The sequence below is a fragment of the Panicum hallii genome, chromosome 9 (assembly GCF_002211085.1).
Source record: "Panicum hallii strain FIL2 chromosome 9, PHallii_v3.1, whole genome shotgun sequence".
Classification (NCBI taxonomy): domain Eukaryota; kingdom Viridiplantae; phylum Streptophyta; class Magnoliopsida; order Poales; family Poaceae; genus Panicum; species Panicum hallii.
The window spans coordinates 60,010,230-60,034,949 of NC_038050.1; the positions used below are offsets into that span (position 1 = coordinate 60,010,230).

General features: G+C 46.4%; 5 protein-coding genes across 7 annotated transcripts; 3 read left to right on the plus strand and 2 right to left on the minus strand.

The window, feature by feature from the left end:
• Positions 1 to 1,564: 1,564 nt before the first annotated feature.
• On the plus strand, positions 1,565 to 2,990 carry LOC112878109 (protein SRG1-like). Its single transcript, XM_025942512.1, has 3 exons — positions 1,565 to 1,873; positions 1,944 to 2,197; positions 2,303 to 2,990. Exons 1-3 carry the CDS (start codon positions 1,613 to 1,615, stop codon positions 2,883 to 2,885), a joined length of 1,098 nt encoding a protein of 365 aa, XP_025798297.1. The 5' UTR covers positions 1,565 to 1,612; the 3' UTR covers positions 2,886 to 2,990.
• Positions 2,991 to 3,487: 497 nt separating this feature from the next.
• On the minus strand, positions 3,488 to 5,704 carry LOC112878110 (probable small nuclear ribonucleoprotein G). The gene is made up of 4 exons (XM_025942513.1): positions 5,527 to 5,704; positions 5,408 to 5,430; positions 3,880 to 4,001; positions 3,488 to 3,771 (listed from the first exon to the last, which is right to left on the minus strand). The coding sequence occupies exons 1-4, from the start codon at positions 5,559 to 5,561 to the stop codon at positions 3,709 to 3,711; spliced, it is 243 nt and encodes an 80-aa protein (XP_025798298.1). The 5' UTR covers positions 5,562 to 5,704; the 3' UTR covers positions 3,488 to 3,708.
• A 2,619-nt stretch (positions 5,705 to 8,323) lies between these two features.
• On the minus strand, positions 8,324 to 9,066 carry LOC112873259 (protein SRG1-like). The gene is made up of 2 exons (XM_025936256.1): positions 9,038 to 9,066; positions 8,324 to 8,813 (listed from the first exon to the last, which is right to left on the minus strand). Exons 1-2 carry the CDS (start codon positions 9,064 to 9,066, stop codon positions 8,480 to 8,482), a joined length of 363 nt encoding a protein of 120 aa, XP_025792041.1. The 3' UTR covers positions 8,324 to 8,479.
• Positions 9,067 to 9,872: 806 nt separating this feature from the next.
• LOC112878153 lies at positions 9,873 to 13,462 on the plus strand. 3 transcript variants are annotated; one of them, XM_025942572.1, is made up of 9 exons: positions 9,873 to 10,198; positions 10,801 to 10,887; positions 10,970 to 11,028; positions 11,313 to 11,408; positions 11,614 to 11,694; positions 12,199 to 12,275; positions 12,360 to 12,519; positions 12,790 to 12,885; positions 13,020 to 13,462. In XM_025942572.1, the coding sequence occupies exons 1-9, from the start codon at positions 10,021 to 10,023 to the stop codon at positions 13,158 to 13,160; spliced, it is 975 nt and encodes a 324-aa protein (XP_025798357.1). In that variant the 5' UTR covers positions 9,873 to 10,020; the 3' UTR covers positions 13,161 to 13,462. The 3 variants fall into 3 exon arrangements, with proteins under 3 accessions (XP_025798357.1, XP_025798356.1, XP_025798358.1); XM_025942571.1 differs by having other exon boundaries at positions 12,199 to 12,261; positions 12,346 to 12,519; XM_025942573.1 differs by having other exon boundaries at positions 12,199 to 12,261; positions 12,346 to 12,519; positions 13,046 to 13,462.
• Positions 13,463 to 15,370: 1,908 nt separating this feature from the next.
• Positions 15,371 to 17,286, plus strand: LOC112878028 (protein ELF4-LIKE 3-like). The gene is made up of 2 exons (XM_025942411.1): positions 15,371 to 15,616; positions 16,487 to 17,286. Exon 2 carries the CDS (start codon positions 16,598 to 16,600, stop codon positions 16,973 to 16,975), a length of 378 nt encoding a protein of 125 aa, XP_025798196.1. The 5' UTR covers positions 15,371 to 15,616; positions 16,487 to 16,597; the 3' UTR covers positions 16,976 to 17,286.
• Positions 17,287 to 24,720: the final 7,434 nt, after the last annotated feature.

Consider the following 24,720-nt stretch of genomic DNA (forward strand, 5'->3'; position numbering starts at 1 on the left):
CTGATAAAATTAAGTTGTTTTGGTGCAGTGAAGGTGAGGACGCAATTGGTCATGGGCAGACGAGAAAAGTGATTGGGCTAAGTGCGTGCGAGGGAGGCATCAGGCATGCAATGGTCCGGCAACGTTGAGTGAGCGTACCGGAAGGAGTGGGTCCGAACCCGATGGCCGGTAGGCGAGTGAGGATGAAGGCAGGTTGATGGGAGATGGGGACAAAAACTATAGTTAAAGACGCATCAGGAGGTTGAAGATAAATTGGTAGAAATCGTATCATACATCGGATATCTCTCCTGCAGTCGCCTAGGGGGCATGTACAATAGTTTAGATAATTATTGTCTATTTGATACGTACAGGTAGCTAAATAGATAACTTTACATGGGTTATGTGTCTGTGTGATATTTAATATATATTTTAGTTGGTGTTATTTTGTATGGGAGCATGGACTGGAGCAGTAGATAAGATAGTAGACAGCAACGCACTCTTTCCTTATTTAATAATAACCACATCAGCTCATGAGCTCACATAGACAGCTGTTATCTAATTATTGCATGTGCCTTTAAAAAGTAAGACACATAAATATTAATATCTCCCTTAGGCCATTGGGCCAAGGTAGTTTGATTTTATTGTTTCCAAAGTGCCACATCAACAAAACACAAATAAAATTATAGATGAAACTCACTTCACAATGCATTGTTTCATGTTGCTATTTCATACGCTCTCATCATCTTTAATTCTAAAACTCATCAAGAGTTGGTAACCGTGCATACATGATTTCATATAGATGAAATCCATTTCATCTCTCTCCTTATTGATCCAGTGCCGCATCATCTAAAACGGTGACATGGCACCCTATTTAATGCGCATAAAACTCTTATAAAGCGAGTCCCAATACACAGTTTCATGGAACAGTACCAGGACTGAGAACTAGGTAACCGTGCCGACTGAGTTTCATGGGGATGAAACTCCTCTCTCATTTTATAAAACTCCCTCTTTCTCTCTTTTCGCCATATCAGCAAAATTGATGATGTGGCATAGAATTTAAAACTCTCCATGAAACTTCATTGGGACTGCCCTAAAACCTCTAAATGACCTTAGTACTTTTTAATATTATACTCAGATCAACTTGGAGTAGTTAATTAAAAGAGCGCGCATAATGACTTCAATGGGGCAAATTACGATATGATAGATCTAGATATAATTCGCTACTCCAACTTGGAGTAGTATCTAATTAAGTATGCGTGCTACTCTACATCTTATCTCTAATCATTTTCTCTGGGACAAATTCACTCCAATAAAAGAATTGAGCCGTTACACCTATATTTTATATATAATTATTTGCTCAGAGGTTCAACAACTTAGGGTTGTTTGATAAAATTTCAAAAATAACCTTGCAAGTCAGGTGGAGTTGCAACCACACCACCACACCTCATATGGGTGTTTGAGTGGACAGGGCCACAGGGGCAGAGGCATAACCAAAGAGCTTCGAAAGTTGGGTCGGGATGCATATAGCTTTAAATTAATGGACCTGCGCATACATTGGACCCTGCATAAACTTGTGATGTGCCGTGCGGTCCCGCGCGTGCACACAATAGTCAAGAGGTAAACACGCAGACCAATGGCGGAGGCTGCCGCCGGCAAGCTCGTCGGCAGGGACAAGATCACGGACGCCACCGCGGCCCTGTTCGCCGACTCCGTCAAGATCCCCGAGAGGTTCATCCGAACCAACGAGGTCCAGGCAGCCGGTGCGGTCGTCGCCGGCGAGGACGAGGCGTCCGAGCTGCCGGTGGTGGACATGGCGCGCCTCCTTGACCCGGAGCTGTCGGCGCAGGAGACAGCGAAGCTCGGCTCCGCGTGCAGAGAGTGGGGTTTCTTCCAGGTCAGGATGGGTTTCCTATTTCTCCTCCTTGCATATTGCTGCTGCTTGATCATGAACTACTCTTCTGTAGCTCGTGAACCATGGGGTCGAGGAAGCGGCGATGCAGCAGATCAAGGACAGCGTCGCGCAGTTCTTCAGCTTGCCGCTGGAGGCCAAGAACACGGTGGCGGTCCGAGGAGACGGGTTCGAAGGATTCGGCCACCACTTCAGCGGAGTTGCCTCCAGTGATAAGCTGGACTGGGCGGAGTGTCTACTCCTCTTCACGCGGCCAGTCCAGGCCAGGAACATGGAGTTCTTCTGGCCGACGAACCCACCCACTTTCAGGTGTGCCCATTGCTTCGGTTAGACTGACAGTGACGCTGTGACAGCGGCTTAATTAATTAATCGTCGTCATTAACTGTCCCGTCGATCCTTGGCTCTCCCTCCTAGGCGCGCGCTCGACAGGTACTCCGTGGAGATCGAGAATCTCGCGAGGCGCCTGCTGAGCTCCATGGCGGCCGACCTTGGCGTCAGCCAGGAGGCGCTCCTGGGTGCCTTCTTCGGCGCCGGCGATGGGAAGGGCCAGAGCGTGTCCATGCACCACTACCCACCGTGCCGGCACCGGGGCACGGTGGTGGGCATCCCGCCGCACACCGACACCCTGGGCCTGACCCTGCTGCTGCAGGTCGACGACACGCCGGGCCTGCAGGTGAAGAGGGGCGGCCGGTGGTTCCCCGTGCGGCCGCTGCCGGGCGCCCTGGTCGTCAACGTGGGCGACATCCTCGACGTCCTCACCAACGGCGCCTACGCCAGCGTCGAGCACAGGGTGGTCCCGGACGCCGAGGGGCGCCGGGTCACCGTCGCGATGTTCCACGAGGCGTGCGTTGAAGGGCGAGTGGCGCCGCTGCCGGAGCTTCTCAGGGGAGGCGAGACGAGGGCACGGTACAGGTCCATCGGGAAGCTCGAGTACACAAAGGGCTCCATCGAAGCAGTGGCCCAAGGGAGACGGTTCCTGGACAGCCTGAAGATGTAGCTTATGCTTATTCAAGTTCAGTGTATCTCCCATTCCCACATAATAAAACATATCCTGGTGGGACAAATCAAACAAGCTTGAATTCGGATAGATTTTTTCCATATATTCAATCCGATGCCGTGAACTTCAAAATCAAGTATTCAACCCCTCAATTTACAGCACTAAGTCGACTTTAGCCAATTAATGCTAGCAGGCTAGACTTTGTATTGATACTTTTGGCCAGCGATTTTGATGCCACCACCACCAGGATCAGCACAAGCTGCAAGTACATGCTGACGGCCCGGACAGCAACTATCAAATTCAGCTCATCTACAGAAGAGCATCTGATGTACCGACAAGTCTCAAGAAAACAGAAGTTAATAACATAAACAGGCCAAAAGAAGCAAAATGATTCAATTGGAATAACAGCCCACATACAAAACTCTGCTGTATGTTCCGTGGAAAAACTTGTCCCTCTCACAAAGCAACAGGCAATGCAGCAACAATAGCAGAACCGCTCATCGCCCATGGATTGCTGGGAGAAAGGCAATTCATGTAGGCACCCTTGAACCAGGATCCAGCACTGGGTAGCCAGACCTGCTGTGAAGGTGACAAGGTAGTAGTGCACACAACCAAGTACGCTTGAGTTAAATTAAGTTTTATCATAAGCATCAGCAGATGATTACATAGCCACAATCAACAAGTACGGACATGACTAGACTCGCACATTCAAGGTTATATTGCTGTGCAGATACTGTTAAAGTACAACAGGTTGACTGATATCATTTACATCAGTTTTCAAGCAGTTGGTGCCTCCATCTGCTGAAGCAGAATGATGATTGATTCACTGCGACTTGGCAACAGGCTCCAGCGCCTCGATCATGACAACACTGTTCCCCCTGATAACCTGCAGATGATTGTTGGTTGTCAACATATGATGATACATATTAATAACCAATGCATTCTGAGGTACATGTTCAAAATTTTTCCAAACAATCAGTAAAAGAAAACCTACCACCATTCCAATATCAGTCTTGTCATTTCCATTGACCTCAACAGTGTTATCCACCACCAGATTCATGAACTGGTCAAATCCTCGAAGTGTGCCAATAACAACACGGTTTGCATTCAGCTTGACTGGAGAAATGGTCAAACAGAAACAAATTAGCCAATGGAAAAGTTTTATCAATGGCAAAATATAAATCTAACTACAGCACCTCCAAGTTGTAACAAAAATGAAACGACAACAGAACATGATTGCATTGACAACACTGACAGACTTCACTTCCATATAAATTGTAAATTAATAATAAAGGAAGAAAAAAAAATACTACCACACATGCAAAAAAACTGATTCACTTACATAGTGTTTAAAATACCAGGCCAAGGTACTAAGCTCAAATCCACTGCTTCGCTTACGGTAGGTTTATGGAATGCATTTTTCATATTTCCCCTATTTTTAGGTGCTAGTATGTGATATTTTCTACATTTTTATATGTTCATTTGAGCAAAGTGCAAACGCAAGTGCCAGAGCCCAACCACCCACCTAACACCTAGAATTTTTTTAAACATTGACAATATATATGGAGGCATACCCACATTTGAAAAGATGCCACCTAACAGTCATTAATAAACAGATTGGACAATTGTTTCTTTCCAATGGATTGAGTTCGATGCAACCCATCACTTGGCTAGTAAAGTATGATTTGTTTCTGGGATTTTGATATAACTATCCAGACAACAAAGAGAAACTATCTGATCCCTAAACGAATGGACTGATTTGTACAAAAGTAGATTAAAAAATATTGATATGGCAGCCTATCAGAGTAACTATGACAATAAAAGCCCCATCTGGAAATTAATCCATAGCTTTTATAATATCATCATCATGTAGGGCAGCCATCCAAAACAAATCACAATGGGGGAAAACCCACAAATATCAAAAGAAAACGTGGCAATGATCCTAATACAGTAGTTGCCACTCTAGAATAGGAATGACTACGGACCACCAAAAGAATCATCAATAAATACAAATGAGACTATCAGAACACTTTGGTACAGTATGCCATTCTAAAGATGAAAAGAAATTGCTAGTGAATGTCCCATCAGAGTAACTATGACATAAAGCTTCATCTGGAGATAAATCCATAGCTTTGATATATTGTGTTCATCATATAGGACATTTGGAATACCAAAAGCACATCAAACATACATAATAATCATGCAAGCCCAGGCTTGAAATGTTCAATGTATCCATAGCTTGAAATTTGGTTGGGCTAAGCCAACAAAGAGCGATAATTTCTCAAACGGTGCGATTAATAGAGCCTTTTAAGCAACTACCGAAATGCTGCTAGAGGTATAGTTAGTCGATCTACTAAAGATCGGGTACAGGCTTAATCACCACTTGCAGACTAAACAAATTTGACACGCACGTTCATCCGCAACATCAGAGGAAACCGGATGCGCACAAGGAACTTATTCGAAGCAAAACCACAGGGAAACTATTGGGATTTGGGATTTGGAGTCGAGAGATTTTCACTTACTCTGAAGCTTCTTGTCCATGTACCTGCAACGGCACAAGAGACACGCCCAAATCAGCATAAAGGAGAGGAATAAACCGAGATCTAAAATATGACGAGAGGCAGATGCGGCGAGTGCTTACTTCTTGAGATCCGGAGGCTGCCCCGATCGGCTCATGGCGGCTGCCTAGCCTCGAACGCGAGACAGGTGAAGGGATCTGTGGGAGCTTCGCCCGGCCTTCTCCTCGAGACGAAACCCTAGCAGCAGCCGAGGACCCAAGCAGAAGCGAGCAGCCTAGCTTTAAAAGGGGCGGGCGGGGAGGTCAGGATGCAGGCAGCCGCCGCCGCCAAAACCCTAACGCTATCGAGACGTTGAGGCGGTAGGTTCGACTCGTCATGTGGGCCGTCAACGACCTTCAGCTGTTTGCAGGAGGCCCATGATCTGATCGGGCTCCACTGGTGATCAGCGAACTCCCTCTCTGTCTCTGGGTCAGGCCCGGCATCACTCGAGCTTGTTCAATGAGCAATTAGCGTATTTCATGAGATACTCAAAAAAAAGTAGCGTATTTCATGATAGATTTAATAAAAATGATTTTATGTTGTAGATGTCGATACTTTTTTCACAAATTTGGATAAGTTTAACTTCATATGAAACTTAAATAACAAATAATTTCGAATAGAGGGTAGTTGCTAACCTTAAAGTATTATGACCGTAAGAAACAAGTTGCACGCGTCCCATCCTCAGCCATCAACGCAATGGTTATTCCATAGATGTTATTTTAGGCTCTGTTCGTTTTCTACCCTCTAAATTTTAGACCTATCACATCAAAAAGAATCTTGTAATTTAGAAGTATTAAATAAAGTCTAATTACAAAACTTTTTACACAGATGAGTGCTAATTCACGAGATAAATTTAATGAGCCTAATTAATTCATAATTTGCCATAGTGATGCTACAGTAACCATCCGCTAATCATGGACTAATATACCTCATTAGATTCGTCTCGCGAATTAGCCCTAGGGTTCTGCAATTAGTTTTGTAATTAGACTTTATTTAATACTTCTAAATGATAAGATTCTCTTTGATGTGACCCCTGTAAACTTTAGGCCCCAGGAAACGAACACACCCTTAGCTCAGAAGTTTGATTATATTGCTCGTCCTTGACCGATTTGAAACCTGCCCTAGTTGTCCTTGTCCTTTCATGTGATGACTATGACGTATATTACATGCTGTTTGACTATAATGATAACATATCGTATATTTTCTCTTTTCTGCCACGCCATGTGTTTTGTACTCATGTTATTTAGATCAGAGATTTGATTATGTTGCTTGTAATTGGCGATTTATTTGACCCCTGCCCTGGTTGTCCTTTCCACGTGATGAACACTATAACCATAACAGATCGAATATGAACTCTTCTCTGGTGTGGTGCACTATGTGTTTTATACTAATGTTATTATTTAGAGCTACTACTCCCTCCGCTCTAAAATGTAACCTTATTTTAATAAATTTAGATATATATAGCTTTTGCTATACATCCATACACTACTTAAGAACAATTCGCGGGGACGCCCTGTTTTTCTAGGGTGGCTGAAAAGATAATCTTATCTTACAAATGGAGCGGGGTTACTATAACAATTCACCCGCCCCTGGAAACGTATTTTTAGGGGCAGGTGATGGCGTTACCCATCTATAGAAATGACCACCATTTTTAGGGGTGGGTGACGCCATCACCCGTCCCTAGAAATGCATTTTTAGATACGGGTGACGCCATCACCTGCCCCTACAAATGGTCCCACATAAAAAATTATAAATTTTTCATATTATAGAAGTCAAACTTTATGCAAAAATTGTTGAGGTTGATGAGATTTAAAATTTTGTAGTTGATAAATTTTTCATTTAAGATCATTTAATAGTTCAAAAAATTATTATAAATTTTCTAATAGCTATGACTATACAGTATGTCATACAAGTCAAGTCATATTTTAAAATTTCCACAATCTTAACCTTTATATACCCTAAAATATACTTATATTTTTTCTATATCTATAGTTCACAATAGACATAGTGTAGTAGTTTCATTTTTTTTTATTTTTTTACTATATTTAAAGATTTAAATGGATTTTTGGAATAAAATAGAAGAATATTGTATTTCTAGGGGCGGTGATGGCGTCACCCACCCCTGGAAATGAATTTTTAGGGGCGGAGGATGGCATCACCACTCCTACAAATCGATTTCATAGTTAATACAAAAGAATAACATATCTCGTAAAGTCACAAGTGACTTTGTGGTGGGGTGGAGAGGAGGGTACGCGCGAGACTTGAGGTAAACAGTTCGAACTCCGGTTTATACAAGTGTACATATTTCATCAAAAAATCATACCTTAATAATAGAGGGGCTGGTTGGGTGAAATATTTTTTCTTTTTTATTTTATTGTTTTCGAGTTTATTCTAATTTTTCTTGTTTCCTAGAAATTGATGCGTAACGGCGGGTCATGCTATGACCCGCCCCTACAAATTAATTTTTAGGAGCAGATGAGCCCCTCACCCGTCCTACAAATGGATTTATAGGAGCGGGTGGTTATCCGCACCTGCAAATAGTATTTCTAGCTGCTAAAAGTAGGGGCGGATACCGTACCCGCCCTGAAAAATATTTTGTAGCAGTGATACATACGCAATGATAGGCCGTATATATGTCAGTTTGGCAATCATAAAATCATTACATAGCTTTTGCAAATGATTAAAATGACCCGCAATTTGGAATTACCCTCGATTTTTTAATATGCGTCGTTTAGAAAGACCAAATTAATTTCAAAATAAATCAATTTATTTATTGTAAATATCTTGTGATTCCACATTCATCCATGATTTTCTCAGTGTTTAGACAGCTAAAACTGCTAGTAGAGAGACAATAACACAAGTTGACATGAACATGCCTTGTGCTGTTTGGCAGCTACAATGCAGCAATTCCCAAAAAACAAAGAACAAACGTGAAAATTCTTAATTCAACAGCCACATGGACTTGATATAAGCAGGTCAAGAGGAGAGGACGCATATATGAAACACATTTCGGAATAATCTGTATGATTTTGTTATCTATGATGAAGATATCTTAAGGCTGTCGAGGAACTTCGTCCCTTGGGCCAGTTCTCTCAGGTGACCCTTGGAAAACTCGAGCCTCTCCACGGGCCTGTACCGCGGCTCATCTCCCCTGCGCAGGAGCTCCGGCAGCGGCGCCACCATCCCCTCGTCAAGGGACGCGTCCTGGAACACCACGACGGTGGTCCGGCTCCTCTCGGCGTGGGGGATCACCCTGTGCTCGGCGCTCCCGTAGGCGCAGTTGGAGAGCACCTCCAGGACGTCGCCCACGTTGACGACCAGGGCGCCCGGCAGCGGGCGCACGGGGAACCACCTGCCGTGCCTCCTGAGGCTGCGCAAGCAGAGCACGGGTGATCGAGGAACGAGGCAGCAAGGTGGCTCTTAAATTGTCCGATGCCTATTAAAAAAAAAGTTGTCCCATCCCGTAAGTCTGCTGTCTCTAGCTGCGTTGAACTTTGGCGATCCCGTATTGGTTTCGGTGTAGCAGCCGGGCCCACAACTGATCGTCAAAGTCTTAAAGAGCTTGCTCGTGTGAACCACGAGGGGTCTTGTCACTTGTGCATAGCCCACAATGGTACACCCATAGGTCCTAGTCCGTCTATGTTTAATGGGATCCGTGCCATTTTGCCCGATTATATTTCAAGCTGAACTTTACAAACCAAAGAAACTTTACAAACATATTTACTTTAACTTTTCCTTTCAGCAGGACCGCTGTGGCTATACATTGCTTGCGCGACAAACACGCGAGGATTACCTGTAGCGTCGCGAATTCGGCCCAAATGCCTAGTAGATTCCTTCTTCCTCGAGCTCGTGGTGCTCGCCGGTTTCCTCGCCGCAGTTAGGGTTAGAGATTCAGGGTCGCAGTTTGGAGGCTTTGGGGTCCGGGTTGTCACCGGCGGTGTTCTGCACTTCCCCGGTTGTAGAGGGAGGGCCCTTAGGTGGCGGCAGACCGACGGTGGCGATAAATTGTGGGCGGGGGACATCTGGTGGCGCGGGGTAGACGACGGAAATACGGTGCTTCTTGGCGGAGCCGGTGGCGGCGCGAGCAACCGGAGCCGAGGAGGACGGTGGCGCGGGGACGAGGACTCAATTTGCTAGAACAGAAGGTGGTAGCGGATGCAGCGGCCCTACTGCCGGAGCCGAGGAGGACGGCAGCGGGAGGAAGGAGGAAGATGCTCTTTGGTGGTCGTTTGGTTGGTGGGCCGACGGAGACTTTCTTAGGGTGATGAACGCGGATGTCAGCAATAGCTTCGGGCCCATATATCCCCTAGGTGTCAACTGAGCAACTATTGGGCCCCCAACTTGGATGCGGCCTGCATCATCATCATCATCATTTTGCGCCACTACGGCCCATATAAGAGCTATAGGCAAGAAGCGTGGCATTAGGCCATCCGCCCGACTGTCCAAGCGTTCGTTATCCCCCCGCCCTGGCAGCGGGCGACCACGTTCACGCACGCGAAATCCGCCGGACAGCGCGGGCGCAGCGCAGGCCAAGGCAACCCTCTCCGGCGCGCCTCCTCACGGCTCACGAGGCTCCAATGCCCCCGCCTCCCCTGTTCCCGCGCCTTTCACCCACGCCGCCGCCCCCGCTTCGCGCCAGGGACAGGGGACTGCCCTCCCCGGGAGGAAGAGGAAGGTCGGCGCTTCTCGCCGTCGCCCGGGCCAAGGGCAAGGACGAGGCCAGCTTCGCCGACCGCATCCTCGACTACATCGAGGGTATGCACACTGTGCGGAATGATACCGGATTCGTATTTGGCCATTCTTGTTTGGAAGCTGACTGGCTGATGAGGTTGTATGTAATCAACAACCATTGCTCGTCTAGTGGTAGCTGAAAGGACCTTTTTTTTTAACTGAATCAGCATAGTTGGATTTAAAATTCTTGGACATAAATGTGTTTTAATTCTTAGGCACGGGTCACTCAGTGGTGACAACTGAAGAAATCAGTTTTCTTTGTTGTTTATCTAATTGATCCTGATTACATTGTAAATGGCTCTATACACTCCAGAATTGAAAGCCTAATCCATTCGCCTAAGTATTGGTGAATCAAGTATGTAAGGGTTCGCTTCCATGGCTACCACATTTTGCCAAAGTGCGGCTAGCCGTTTTTTTTTTGTGAAAAGAAAATGCTCGCCACAACATAAAATAAGTGTACAAGCGCGAAAGTTGCATCTTGGGGAAAAGAAATATGCCACGTTGCAGCACTATACATGAGAAGAAAGCTAACCCATGCCACAAGTCAAAACTTGAATGACTCGAATGTGGCAAAGCGTGCCAGAGAACTAAGCAGACCCTGAGTTGTGCATTTCAAATCTTTCTAGGGGGGCCGAAGTTAAGGAGATGGTATGGAGCACCCGATTTGCTTCCCAAGGATGGGGGTGCCGAGGATGAGGAGGCTGAGTCTCCAGGTACATATAGAAAATATTCTGTAAACATAAACTCCTTGGTAGCCATTGTTCTTATTTGCTGGCAGATTTGGGGTGACAATAGATATTGAGGAGCCTCGGGATGCTGTGCTAGTCACAGATGGCGACAGTGAGATTGGACAGGTTTCCTTTTATCTCCATGTTTCTCTTTTACTTCTGCTGCAGGAGTACGATAGCACCGATGTTTAGTAGTGTAATCCTGAAATTCGTCTCTCATCATCTTTTCCCAGTAATCAGAGCTGAACACTATATTCTAGTAAAATTAATCCAGACTAACACAACCAGTTGTTTGAATGGGAAATCCTTAAGGCTAACATGTTTCTATTCATTCATCAAAAACTGAACTTTTCTTAGTATATCTTTGCCAAAATGCACCCCCGATTCAAGTTTGTTTCCTTATATTTCAGATGGTGATACTGGCACTAATCCTGAAAAGGGCTAGAGTAAAAGCACTTGTTAAAGACAAACGATCCACCGAAGAAGCTTTTGGAACTTACGTGGAGGTGATACCTTGGTGCTCTGACTGTATTTGAACATTCTATATGTTTCTCATTTATTTTAACTTACTGCTTTACTGTCATCTTTTAGAGATGAAATTATCTATATAAGAAAAAATACATATATTTTTTATCGTTCTATCTTGTAGTACCTTTTTTTAATAAGTGTGATGAATATCATCCAAATAAGCACCTTTTTGTTTACTTGTAGTGCATGGTTGGTGACATGGAAGACAAGTCCTTCACAAAGAAAGCACTAAGGGGCGTTCGTGCTGTAATTTCTCCAGCCGATGTATGTTGGAACTTGGTGTTTCTATTATCATTTGTTAGCTACTCCCAAATCATGAGGTGTATTATGAGCCTCTGAAAAAATAACCATAAGCTTTGCTATTTTTATTATCTGGATAACTGTTGATTGTTTGACACTTCTTTGAGGCACTTAGCTGATGATCTGATCCTTAGGGCATTATATGATTTCTTATATATATAGAAGACAATTAGTAGATTCTTGTTCCTTCCTTTTGACTTCCATTGGTATTTGGAAGTTTGAGTATGGTATGGTATGAGAGTCAATTAGGTATTATCCATAGATGCACCACAGTTTTGGAAAACTTATGGCTCTATCTGCTGCACTTTTTTTGTTAACCAAATAGTATTTACCTTAATCTTAAGCAAGACACTGAATCATGTCTAAGTTAGTTATGTGCTTATGTGGGTACATATTATCCACTAGCACTTACGAATTGCCATTCCTCTTCACTTTCAAGGTTTACTTTTGAACTTGATACTTTTACAGGATGGTTTCTTGTCTGAACCGATAGACCTCAAGGGTGTCGAACATATTGTTCTGCTCTCACAGGTTACAATGCTCTCGTAATTCCTTGGTATCCATCTGACTCTAGTATCAGTATTTTGCCCCGATGAGATCTTGATAAGAGTGCAGCTGGCTGTCTACAGAAGTAGTGGTGGTTTGCAAGCTATTATGAACAGCAAACTGAAGAAGCTAGCAGAGAGGGATGAAGAAATGGTTCTGGCATCTGGCATCCCATCTACAATAATCAGGACTGGTTCTCTCCAAAGCACCCCTGGTGGTGAGAGAGGTTTTGATTTCACCGAGGTATCATGTGAAAACCCAGCTTACCTCATGTTCTTTTTGTAGCATTATGTAGTTGCACTATCATGTAATATTGTAATGAACAGGACACATTAAGACATTATTGCGTGGATAGATGTCTGATGTAATTTACATGTGACAAATTGAATATCGCATATGCATTTCTATTGTTGGGAATCGGAGAGGAATATTTTCATCTTGGAATACCTATACTGTTCCTTGTTGTGATGTGTCACTTTATTGTGTCTCTCATGTGGTGCTTGATATATGCAGGGCGTAGCAGCTAAGGGAAGAATAAGCAAAGAGGATGCTGCTACCATATGTGTGGAAGCTCTGGATGGCATTCCCCGAAAGACGCTCATTTTTGAGGTAGGCAACTAGCTCAATCGTCTTGAGATCGCGATCATGACTGACATTCCTTGTTTCCAAGGAACCTTTGTTCTTTAGATTGACCAACAGAACAAAAGCTGATGTGCATATATCTTTTGTGTTCTGCAAAGAAGACTTTCCAGCTTATTCCATTGTGCAGGTTGCAAATGGTGATGAGAAGGTGGCAGACTGGAAAGCATGGTTTGCAGAGCAAATCAAAAGAGATGAAGAGATTCAGTAAAAACATCAAATTAGAAGTGTTTTTCATCTGTTGAACTGTAAGGAAAATAGAAAAGAGCCCAAAAAAAAGGGATTTAAAAATTCAAAAGGGAAAGAGCTAAAGTTGGCAATTTTAATCATATATCTGAAGAAACAAAAGTGCGCGAGACGTGGAGGCACATCTACCTTGGGGCCTGCAAGGAGGCTGTGCACCTGGGCAGTGCAGTTGGTCTGAAGCTTTGATCCCTTGCTCCAAAAGTCCAAATCAATACATTATCTTGTACTATGAAACTGCATTTTCAATTGTGCTACAATTCTAAAGTCATTGCTTCTAATCATCCACGAGTATTTATTTACACATGTATCTAGCGTTTTTGCTATTATTATTTGCTGGTCAACTTTAAGATTACTAACCCTTGATGGCATCAAGGCTATGAGTCAAGCGCAAGAGAAGTCAATGTCACGCGGTACTTGATTCCTGCAGAACATTTTTTTTACTAAAACATTAATCCAGCCTCTGCACCCTCGGATCTACATCCTCGGGTTTGTGCAGAAATGTAAGCTGCTGTCGTATTTGTCCGTAACATGGTATCAATACGTAGCATAGGGATATAAGTTATGTGTATTTTGGCTCATTGGGTCGATCCAAACAATTGATAAAATGGATTAAAATGGCATTCTGCGTAAATAATTTGGGAGGAAAAATGAGCTAGAGTGGCATGCCATCGTAATTAACTAGCTGAAAAAAACGCTATTGGATACCCACTTAATTCCAGACCACCTTTCTTTGGTTGGCAAATTTGAAGATAAGGCCGCTAAGGCCGACTTAAGAGAAGTCAATGACATAGGGCAGGGTTCGGCTTCTGCAGGCTGACTTAAGGATAAGAGAAGGCAATGTCATACAACAGCTGATATTTTTATGTCACTGCCGCCAAAGTTAGGCACTACCTTGTACAAACGGTAGGAAAGATTCACCATCTACGTGTGTGTGTGTGACCATCCTCGAGTTTCTAGGTTCCATACTCGCTAGGAAATCTTGAATGGTAGGAAAGATTCATACATCGCTAGGTGATAGAAGAGAATCTATCTGGACAATAATGAACCGAGAACGATGTTAGCGCAGCAAGCACTTGCTGCTGCTATTGCCTTGGGGGTGTTCAAGTCCCTTGTAGCCGAAGCAAATTCGCTTCCTGATTTGGCCGCAACCTAGGAAGGGGAGCGAGGTGGGGGAGGATCCGATCCGATGTGATCTGGCGTTCGTGGTGGCCTAGCTGGTCCGCCCCCGCTACGAGGCATCTGCGCTTACCCCGCCACACACAGGTTTGTTTGACCTAACAGCCGATGGGCGCCCGTTTGCCAAGTGTTTGCCCTGGCGATTATGGGGAAGCTTCCCCTCCCATGCCCAACTGCAAAGCACAGACATGCCCGAAAATGACGGATCCGATGGGAGCTCCAAGGAAATCTTCCATGAATGGAGCTGGCACATGTCGCTGTCGCCGCGTGGTTGGGAGGTTTGATGCCGTTGGTGCCGCCGGCGATTAGATTTTGCCGTCGCCCAACCACCGGGGTGCCTGTAAGTTTTTTTTTTTGAAGGAAAGCCTGTAAGTAACTAAGGTGAAGGTTTGATAAAAAAAAAACTAAGGTGAAGGCGCAATACACCTGTAAGTAAACAAAAAGGACGCTGGAGTTCAGAACTTCAGACTGTTCTGCGCCTTGCCGTTCAAGAGCTGAAGAGCAAACAGTGGTCAAAATCAAAGTTGAAAGGATAGGCTAGGGCACGGATTCTTTGAGAAGCAGAAATGGCAGCATCGCTACGGCAAGGACGGGGGGATGTGATGTCAGTGCTAGTACTGCAATGGTCAGTTTGAATCCGTGTGCAGGGAATTTATGAATGTGGTCAGCACATTAACTTGCCTGACATCCCAGGGAACTGAACTTGACCATGCATGGAAGGGTAAAAAGTTAAAAATGTGGTAGAATTACAATTGCCCGGCATTCATTCATTCAACCCGACTTTGATGAACTGCAACAGGGTGCGATGTCCGTCAGATTCTGGCCACGACCCAATATAAAAACATTCTGAATTCCTGGAATTGAACGGGTTCCACTGCATCGGCAGAAATATCAGGGGGCAGGCACGCACAGCGCATCCATCGCGAGCTTTGCAAGGCGAAACGTGCCACAAATCTCCCTCTCTCTCTCTCCCTCTCTCTCTCTAGCAAAAGATTCTCCCTCTGCACACTGGGCAATAAAAAAAGCAGAGCAAAACAGGAGAGAGAGAGAGGGGGCCGGGCCGGCCTGCCTGGCTGCCTGTTTCGTGTGTCTGAGGATCTCCTGATCTCCCCCCTGTCCATCGTCATCCACCTCCCCCCGCCCCCCTCTTTACTTCATCCACCCCTCTCCCTCCGCCGCCCCTCTCCTCTCGCTCCCCCGGTGCGATGCTCCTTCCGTCTCCCATGATCTGAGTTCTCCGACTGCCTCCTCCCCGAAGACGCTACCGGGTAGCACCGAGGTAAGCGCCACCGCCCGCCTTCTCTCCTCCTCTCATATCCCCTGCACCCTCCGTTTTTATTCATCTTCCTGTTCGTCTTCGTCCTGATGCTGGGTTGACTGGGGTCGGATTGGTTCTTCCGGCTGCCCTCGTCCAACACGAATCCGTCGGCTCCGATGCGCTTGCGCCCGAATCCCTTCGCCCCGCCGATCTCCCTTCCCGTCCGAATCCGGCGATTCCTCCGCGGATTTCGCCGCGATTTGGCCCGGTTTCTTCGCGGTCCGTGGCCCCGCAGCAACCGATTCGTTTCCCCCCTTTTGCCTGCCTCCGGAGGCCATCTCCACGTGCTCACGGGAATTCTGCGCCCAACTCGTCGGATCTCAGTCGTTCGCCCGAGCCGCCCCTCTCGCTACGCGACGCCATCGATCAATTTGACCTTTTTATATTCATTCATTCATCATCATTAATCTTTTCCCCCAAACAAAATCTGACGCCTTTGATTGCGTTTCTCCGAATTCTTTCTTGTTTCGCCGGATTAACCTTCTCCATTCGATGAGAGAGGGAGAAAAAACGACGGAAAATCTCGCGCGCTGCTTCCCAAATTTTTGTCGATTTTTTCGGGCCCAAGCTAGAAAGATTCGCCAAGTACATCTGATCTTGTAGCACAGTACCCTGTCCTCCCATGCCCCAACAGTGAAACTGTCTCCGCCCCTTTGCTTTGCCGAGACCACCAGTAATGGCCGCCAATTCTTGATTGCCCAAGCCACAACCACTCGAATTTAAAAAATGCAATCTTAGTGAACAAGTGAACACACATCCATCCTTATCGCGGCATCTCCTAGCGAGAATTCTGCAGCCTCATTCTCACGAATTTCCCCGTTCTCATTGCAGACTCTGCAGAAGCTGACAAGTCCTCCAAGAATTCAGGCGCAGCACGCCAGCAACAAGACGACGAAGCGGAGCTAAAGGGAAAGGAGAGGAGAGAGCGCATCCGATCCCATCATGGAGGGCGGCGAGACGACGCTGTCGGGGTTCGGCGGCGGCGGCGGCGGCGCGGGGGCCGGCGTGGACACCAAGGTCCTGCACGCGTTCCAGACGAGCTTCGTGCAGGTGCAGAGCCTGCTGGACCAGAACCGCGTCCTCATCAACGAGATCAACCAGAACCACGAGTCCAAGGTGCCCGGCGACCTCTCCCGCAACGTCGGCCTCATCCGGGAGCTCAACAACAACATCCGCCGCGTCGTCGACCTCTACGCCGATCTCTCCTCGCTCTTCGCCGCCTCCGGCGGCGGCGGCCGCGCGGCGTCCGAGGGCGGATCCGTCGGCACCGTCCGGCAGGCCGGCGGCGGCCACAAGCGGATCAGGTCCGGCCTCGACTGACGACTTCATCATCTCATCTCTTAGCTAGCTAGCCAGGGACCGACCGACCTCCTTCCTCTCTCCTCTCTCCTCTCCCTCTTTGACTTGAGCTGTTCTTGTATCTATCGACGTACTCCGATCTACCTTATCTACCTCCATTACGACTACTACTGTTACATATGAGCAAGAGCAAATCCTCTCAACTCATGATATTCTTGTAGCTGATGTTAATCATCTTGTTGCTATGAGCTAGTATGTGATAATGCATTTTGATGCAATTTATGGACGATGCAACAGCAACTCACAAGAGTGTGTGAGAGGTTGTTCTGAAATTCTCTATCTGAAACTCAAAACTGATGATACTGGCAGAGGTTGTTTCAAACTGCTTTGTCGGTGTCAAACTAATAGTATATATCACTTGGCATCTTTCACCAAAAATGACGGAAGAAAAAAAGTTTCTTTCTGTTACGGATCGAGAACGGAATTCAGTGATGATGCACGCCACTGCCAATATGCTACGATGGGCCCCCAAAATCCAAGAAAATTCTAGGATGTTCGAAGCAGAGCTACGGAGCAAAATTTTCCTTGATTTCACCTCTGCTTTACGCTGCCACGGAAAGCAATGATCTTTTGCGAGCTCATGCATAGAATCTGCGGGCGCTTTCCATGATTGGGCAAGCTGCTTTGCGCCTTTGCTTGCCTCCCTGAGATGAATGCCCTTTGCCCTCCTCCTTGTCCACGCTGCCGCCCTGCTTGCCTTTCTCTCGTCAGGCTTGCTCGCCTGAATCTGAATGCCGCCCTTCCCCTGCTGGTCTGCTACGCCAACGCCACCATTGCTTCTTTCCAGCAGCACTCTTTTTGCCGAGACTTTTCTCTCTCTCGCAGCAGCAGCATCACACCACTTTCTGCAAAAATCCGGCATTGGATGATGATTGCAGCACCTCGTTGGAATTTGGATTTGCCCTGAATTTTTTTTGTAGCAGAGGTCAGAGAGCGTCAGGGAAAACTGTAAAGCGCTTTTTCATCGCTCGCTCCTTTTATGGCGAGGGCATGTTTGTCGTAGCAGGCGCCTCCTTGCTAAAGTCGACGTGGGGTTTTCCGTAAGATTCGCCTGTGAAAAGTACGGCCCTGAAAAAAATAATCTGGATCCAATGCACAAGCAATGATTGACAATGGTTTCAAAAAAAAAAAGATTATGGTTTCAACGAGCCGTAATCAGGATAATAATGGTTTCAACGAGCCGTAGAAAGAACAAAGTGGAGCGCAACTAAGATCCTCCACTCCTTGTTCAGTTAATCCCTTTCACAAAGGGATTGAGGTAGATCGGGAATCGAGGGAAATTTTGATTTGTTGATAATTTAATCCCTCCTAACCTCCCTAATTTTCTTCAATTCCCTTCCGACCGAACAAGACCCCGGGCAGATTAGACTCCTCAGTAGATCAGATCCACGTGTCAATGGGACAAATACCTCTTGCGAAGAAACTACTAGTTTTTCCTTTGGGCAGACCATCCTGGAGTATTGGCCACCAAAGCTTACGTCTTGTGTTGAGCACTTCGTCACTGAAATTTATCATGCACGCTTCGGGTAACCAAGGCTAATTACAATGGGGTTTTATGATGAGTTTTATGACACTAATTATCATGATACATCAACATTTTTAATGATGTGGCACTGATTTAATGAGGGAAGAGAAGGAACCAGTTTCATCCCCACGACACTCTGCTAACTCGTTTCCAAGATGGTGGAAATAGCGTGAAATGACTACTGTGACCGCCGTTGTTTCATGGGGATCCCGTGCGCCAATAGATCAACTAGCATTTAATTACACTGGTTAGTTTTGGAAACAGTAAAATGAAACTCTCCATTGAAGCATAATGTTTCATTCATTCCTAAGTTGACGTGATATTCTTGGAAATAGGAATATGAAAATTTCATTGTGATTAGCCTAGCTGATGAAACTTATCTTTGATCTGGGACCAAAGTGGCATCTTTACCTTTAAGAAATCTTTAGAATCTAGGGCTAGAGAGGCGCCTCCATGATTCCGAGAAAATACTAGTACGAAGCCTAAAAAGCATGCGCAACCAATCGCAATACCACAGCAGAAAGTTACAATCACCGAGAAAAGAGATCTTTATCTGGCAGGCCTCCCCGGTTCCAATCATGCTGCACTTGACCAGTATCTGGTCACCAAAAGGAAGGGAAGGGAGCATGCCAAGCCTTTTTTGACCGCTCTTGTGCTCCGCCCACCGCAAGCTGCAGCAATGGCTGCACGATGTCATCTTCAAAAGGTTGGCATGGCCTTTCTCTCTGAACCATGGCGTGCATGGCATGGGTGTCCGGAAAACATTCTTGGGAGATGCAGACAGCAGACATGCAGTTCACCTCCTTTACCTCCAACAGGGTTATTTGTCGAAGTGATTGCAGGAGGGCTGCTAGTACAGTTGCAAAGAATCCTTCACCCAGTATTTTCACGAAATATGTATCATGTTTTAAAGAACTAATTCTGTAATTGCAGAGAACACAGAAAAAAAGGCGAATTGTTAGATTGGCCACAGTTGTAAAAACAAGGTAATCTCCTATCAGTAGCAGGCAAATGGTATAGGCCAATGGCCAGCGACTTGTGCCTAAGTACCAACCCTTCCAAGAATATGCTGGGCTTTGCGGGGGCAAATGATCATTTCTCAAGGTAATCTCCTATCAGTAGCAGGCCAATGGTATAGGTGTACGAACAGTCTTGCCCCACTTCAAAACAAGATATCTTAATTTTAAAACATAAAGTGCGCAACATGATTTTTTTTGTTTGTACTTTTGACATGTATCGAAAATAGGCTAACGCTATTGTTTATATCAACTTGATTCCAATAAAGTCCAGATCCAGCATCACCCCATGATGCGATGTCCTGATAGGAATACGACAGTGGTTTAATTTTTTTATTTCACTTTCCTGCAGTAGCTGCGGCTCCACTTTATCTTAAGGTCTTATTTTACCTTTTGATCTTCTTATCTTTTGTTTATCGCAAATGCTCAAGTCACGGGTCACCATACTTGACCTGCAATTTTTTTTTGCAAGTTACAAATCAATGCCAGAATTTTTTTTGCTTGAAATAACAATAAAACTAATTAGTCATCTGGAAGATATGATATGAGTGATGAGAATAAAAATTTCAATTCAAGGTTAAAAACCTAAGTCAATCTTGCAATAATGGGAGATCAGGATACAGTACATGACTACACTCTTAGAAATCATTATGTAGAATAATTGAATCGGTGTATAATGGATTGATTGCATTGAGGTTTAGGCCGGTACATATAGGAGTACATGATTTTGGAGGGTAAGGAGTCTCTCCTACAGATATGGTAGGATACAGATACAATCCTAATCTACCTAATATAGAGATATCCCTAATATACTCTAATATTCTCCCGCAGTCATAACGGGAGTATTGCGGATGGTGAGACTGGAGAAGAAGCTGACGGACTGACATCCCCCCCTCCCCGCGCAGACATAACGTCGGTACATTATGAATGTTGTGACTCGAGAAAACTGGCGAATCCTCATGCAGATGATAGCCCTTTATGCAGATGTTGAGGTAGCGAGATGAGGTTAGCCATGGTCATGGATGTTGTGCGTATGGTAGCCGTGGTCGTTGAAGCAGCCGAGGATGCTGAAGTCGAGGTAGCCGCTCATGAAGTCGTGGGCGCGCCATGGTGGGCGCCAGAGGTGGTGGCGCATAAGAGAAAGCGCCATAAACGAAGACGGTGACGCGTCGAGGTAGTTGTCGGGGAGGAAGATCGACGCCGAGGACGAGGATGAGGTTAAGGCTGCCGTGGCGACACGTGCGCCGGGTTTGCCAGGCCTGAGAATGCGTTGAAGGCAAAGGCACGCACCGTTGTTACCAATATTGGACGTGCAAGGTAGAGGGCACAACCAGACACGCCATTGTCTGAGGGACCAGTGGAAAAAGCCTCCACGGCGGTTGCAGGCGTAGAAGAACGACAACGGGGCAGAAGATGTCGATGCAGCTTGCTTGCCGGAGTAGAAGAAGTAGTAGGGGAAGAGACGGCGACGCTGGCGATGAGGTTGTGCTAAATGAAATGAGTCAGAGAGGGGAGGCGGATGGTCGACGTTAGGGCCGAACAATCCGTGGGAAGCGGCTGCGGTGCTCGAAGAAGACGACGCAACACTCGATTAGCTTGACGAAGGCCATGTGCACGATGCACAGCGACGCATAGTTGACAACGAGGTCGTGGACGTGGTCAGTGGCAGTGAGGATGCAACAGCGAAGGAGACCACGGGTGGCACCGTTGCTGCTCGAAGAGGCGACACAGCGGCAACCCTCCATGCTCGGGGTGGAGCCGCGCACGACGAGGACGGATGTCACGGGAGTCGGGTGGATCACGCATGTCGGTTGATCAGATCGAGTGTGCACGAGGCGAGGCGACGATGGGTGAAGTCGGTGAAGACGTCCTGATCAGTGGAGGCGACGATGAGCCGGCGAAGATCGACGCGCGGACGAAGTGGTGAGGTGGGCGGTGCAAACGGGCGTCCCCTAGGGCGCTGTCCATCTCACCATGCCACATAGTCGTAGATGAGGAAGAAGCCGGTGAAGTCGGCGCCGCCGATGTTGAAGTAGAGGCGTGAGGTTGACGGACGGTGCTCAATCCCAATATCTAATCGGGTGAAGAAAATAAAAACACACAACAGCGGCAGTAAATCTATGTTCAAACCCCGTGGACGTAGCCTTGTTCTTCATCCATGCACTGAGCGGATCAACTCATAATCTCCTCTCTCATGTTGCACGAAAGCATCAAGCGGAGAGAGAGAGAGAGAGAGCGAGAGAGAGAGAGAGAGAGAGAGTAGAAGATGAGAATCTTTGGTCGGCAGAGGAGCAAGGCCGTCCAGCAGCGGGGACACTGGGCAGGGCGCGGTGCCCCTCTCATGGGGATGGAGAGGCTCGGCCATGACGGAGCCCGACAAGAGCCACCACGGAGCCTGACGAGGACCCAAGCGAAGTAGAGCCACACATAGATGGCAACACGACTCTATGGATCGAAGAAGACAAACTGCTCTGCTAGACGACGATATGACGATGACGACGGCCAGAAAAATGTGATCCGCCTTGAGACAAGGGCGCTGCCCCTGGCGGAGATCGATCTCCCTGGGGCGTGCGATACGGAAGCAAGCGGTGTGTAGGATTTATCATCAAGGATTAAAATCTAAACTCGTGATACCATGTAGAATAATAGAATTGGTGTACGGTGGATTGATTGCACTGAGGCCTAGGCCGATATATATAAGGATATATGACTTGGAGAGCAAGGAGCCTCTCGTACGGATACGGTAGGATACGGATACAACCCTAATCTACCTAATCTACCTAATATAGAGATATTCATAATATACTCCAATACATTCTGTCGGAGGATTTCTCCAGCCGGGTGACGGATTGCACCCGCCTAATCCTAGTTTAGGATGAGTTTGAGGAAGTCAAGGAACGCTAGATCAAGAGGCGTATGAACACGGAAAGCACACAAGGGATTTAGAGTGGTTCAGGCCGCCGGAGCGTAAAACCCTACGTTCACTTTGTGTTGTATTGCCTGAGCTTGCGAATCTTGTGTGTTCGTGGAACTTAAGTGAACCTAAGTAAGCCCGTGCGGGTGTGCCTAAGCTTGAGAGAGCACCTGAGCGAGCTTGAGAGAGCCTGTGTTCTAATATGTGCGCTCTCCTTTTTATAGGCTCAAGGGGAGCGCGTACACTGAGCGGGGTCCCGACAGATGGACCCGGCAACATACGTACACATTGGAGCCTTTAATGCCTCAGATCCGGAGATCTTCCTCATCAGCCTCCGTGCGTGTCCTCCGTCTGGATTTGGTCTTGTGCCGTCCTATCAGCATAGTGGGGGTCGTGTTGTCGCTGGAGAGTCAGCTCCTGCTGACAGGCGAAGGAGCTACACTGACCTGCCGTGCTGTAGCCTTTTCACACTGTAGCTGTGCACGTCGTGGCCTTCCTGTAGCAGGTCATAATGATTTCTTGCTCACGTGCGCGGCGCTGTGATGTGACTATTCGTCCCTTGCCCACGCATGCGGCGCGGTGACATGACGTGCCGCCTCGGTAACTGGCGGGTTTACCATGATGTCGGCCATACTTGCCCGCCGTGTTAGAGGGCAGCCCATGCCCTGTCTCGGGCACGCTCACCCCAACCACCCGCATTTAACGAGGTAGTTGGGTTGGCTTCTCGTAGAAGACTGGAACCCTCCGGACACGCGGCGGCGCTGGTTTAGCAGGCGCTCCTGCAGGGACACGTGGCGGCACCGGACCTCCTCCCCGGAGGGATAGGAGGTCCGGCCCCCCTGGCAGGCCCAGGCGCTCATGCCCCTGGGGGTCCGGCCTCTTCACGTGGGGGCTCAGGACCACCCCGCAGTGGCCCGGCCTCGTGACAGCCGTTCCTGAGCACATTGTCCTTACGGGCACGCGGAGGCACCGGACCTGCCAGGGCGTGGAGGGAGGTCCGGAGACCGTGCCCCCAGCCATCAGGCCCGGGCCGTACGCCTTGTTGCCCAAAAGCTTAGCGCGTGGTTACGGATAACCTCGTGCTACTCGGGCTGGACACACTAGTAGGAGGTACTGACACATTCGCTTCTAAACTTCTAAGGTACTTCATATTATTATTTTCCGAGCAGGTATTGCACATACTTGTTTTTCATTCGAGCTTATGCTTGCTAAATTCGAAGGTATGATCTGTTTGGAGTGATGAATGAGTGAATTGGTCTAATAGCTGACTATTCAAACAAATCCTTAATGCGATGAGATGTTGGGTAAAATAGTAATATGATCTGCTAACATAGTACAAATCACAGGAGATTATACATTTATCCATGAACACAAGTCATCAGTTGTTGCTAACGGGCCTCCAATCCTGGAGTGAATGCTATATCTTCTAGGCAATTTTTAGAGAAAAGGTGTCTCTATTTTTTTAGTTATTCATGCGATCTCAGTGTCTTATGTTTGTTCCACAACATCCACTCTATTTGCAACAGAGAAGTATGATTTTCTGTGTGCTCTACGCTTCCTGCTCATAAAATCTGTGGTAATATATATCTGGTGCACGAGGTATTTTCCCCAGATTCGTCACGAAAAAAGTGGTTTCAATAAATAAATGCATCTTAGATTTATCAGAAAGCAAACTACTTGTCAGTCATTGGTTTATGGAGATATGAGCATGAAAGTGATGTGTAGTTACTAGTGGGAAGAAGGGAGTGCATCAACTGGAATTTTTTATACCTTGCTCAAGGTTCCAACTTGGCCAAGGCATGCTAGAGATAAGTTAATCTATTGACCAAAATCTGATCGGCAAATAATACATGGGAAGCTGAAAGCAAGGTTATCATAGTAGTTAACAATATATACAAAACATAGTTTGAAAGTTTAGGATTAGTGTGGATCAGGATGACTTTTCAGTTTTCCCTTTCTGGTGGTGTTGCTTGCACGCATCGCATCCAATTCCATCCGTTGGTTTAATTTGCAGTAAACTATGTCGCTTTTAGACCTTTACTTATTTTATCTTTGTTATTATAGTCGGCGTGCCTTTGTAATATATACAGATTCTTACTAGCCAAGTGTAACTTTTACAACACGGCTCAAAAGATTGATAGTGTGCTTTCAGGAACTACTCTTGTTCAAACATTCTTGGTCCAATATTAAGTGAAAATTTCTGCATATGTGGATTTTTTAATTAAAATTCTCATGTGTTATCCCCTAGTCC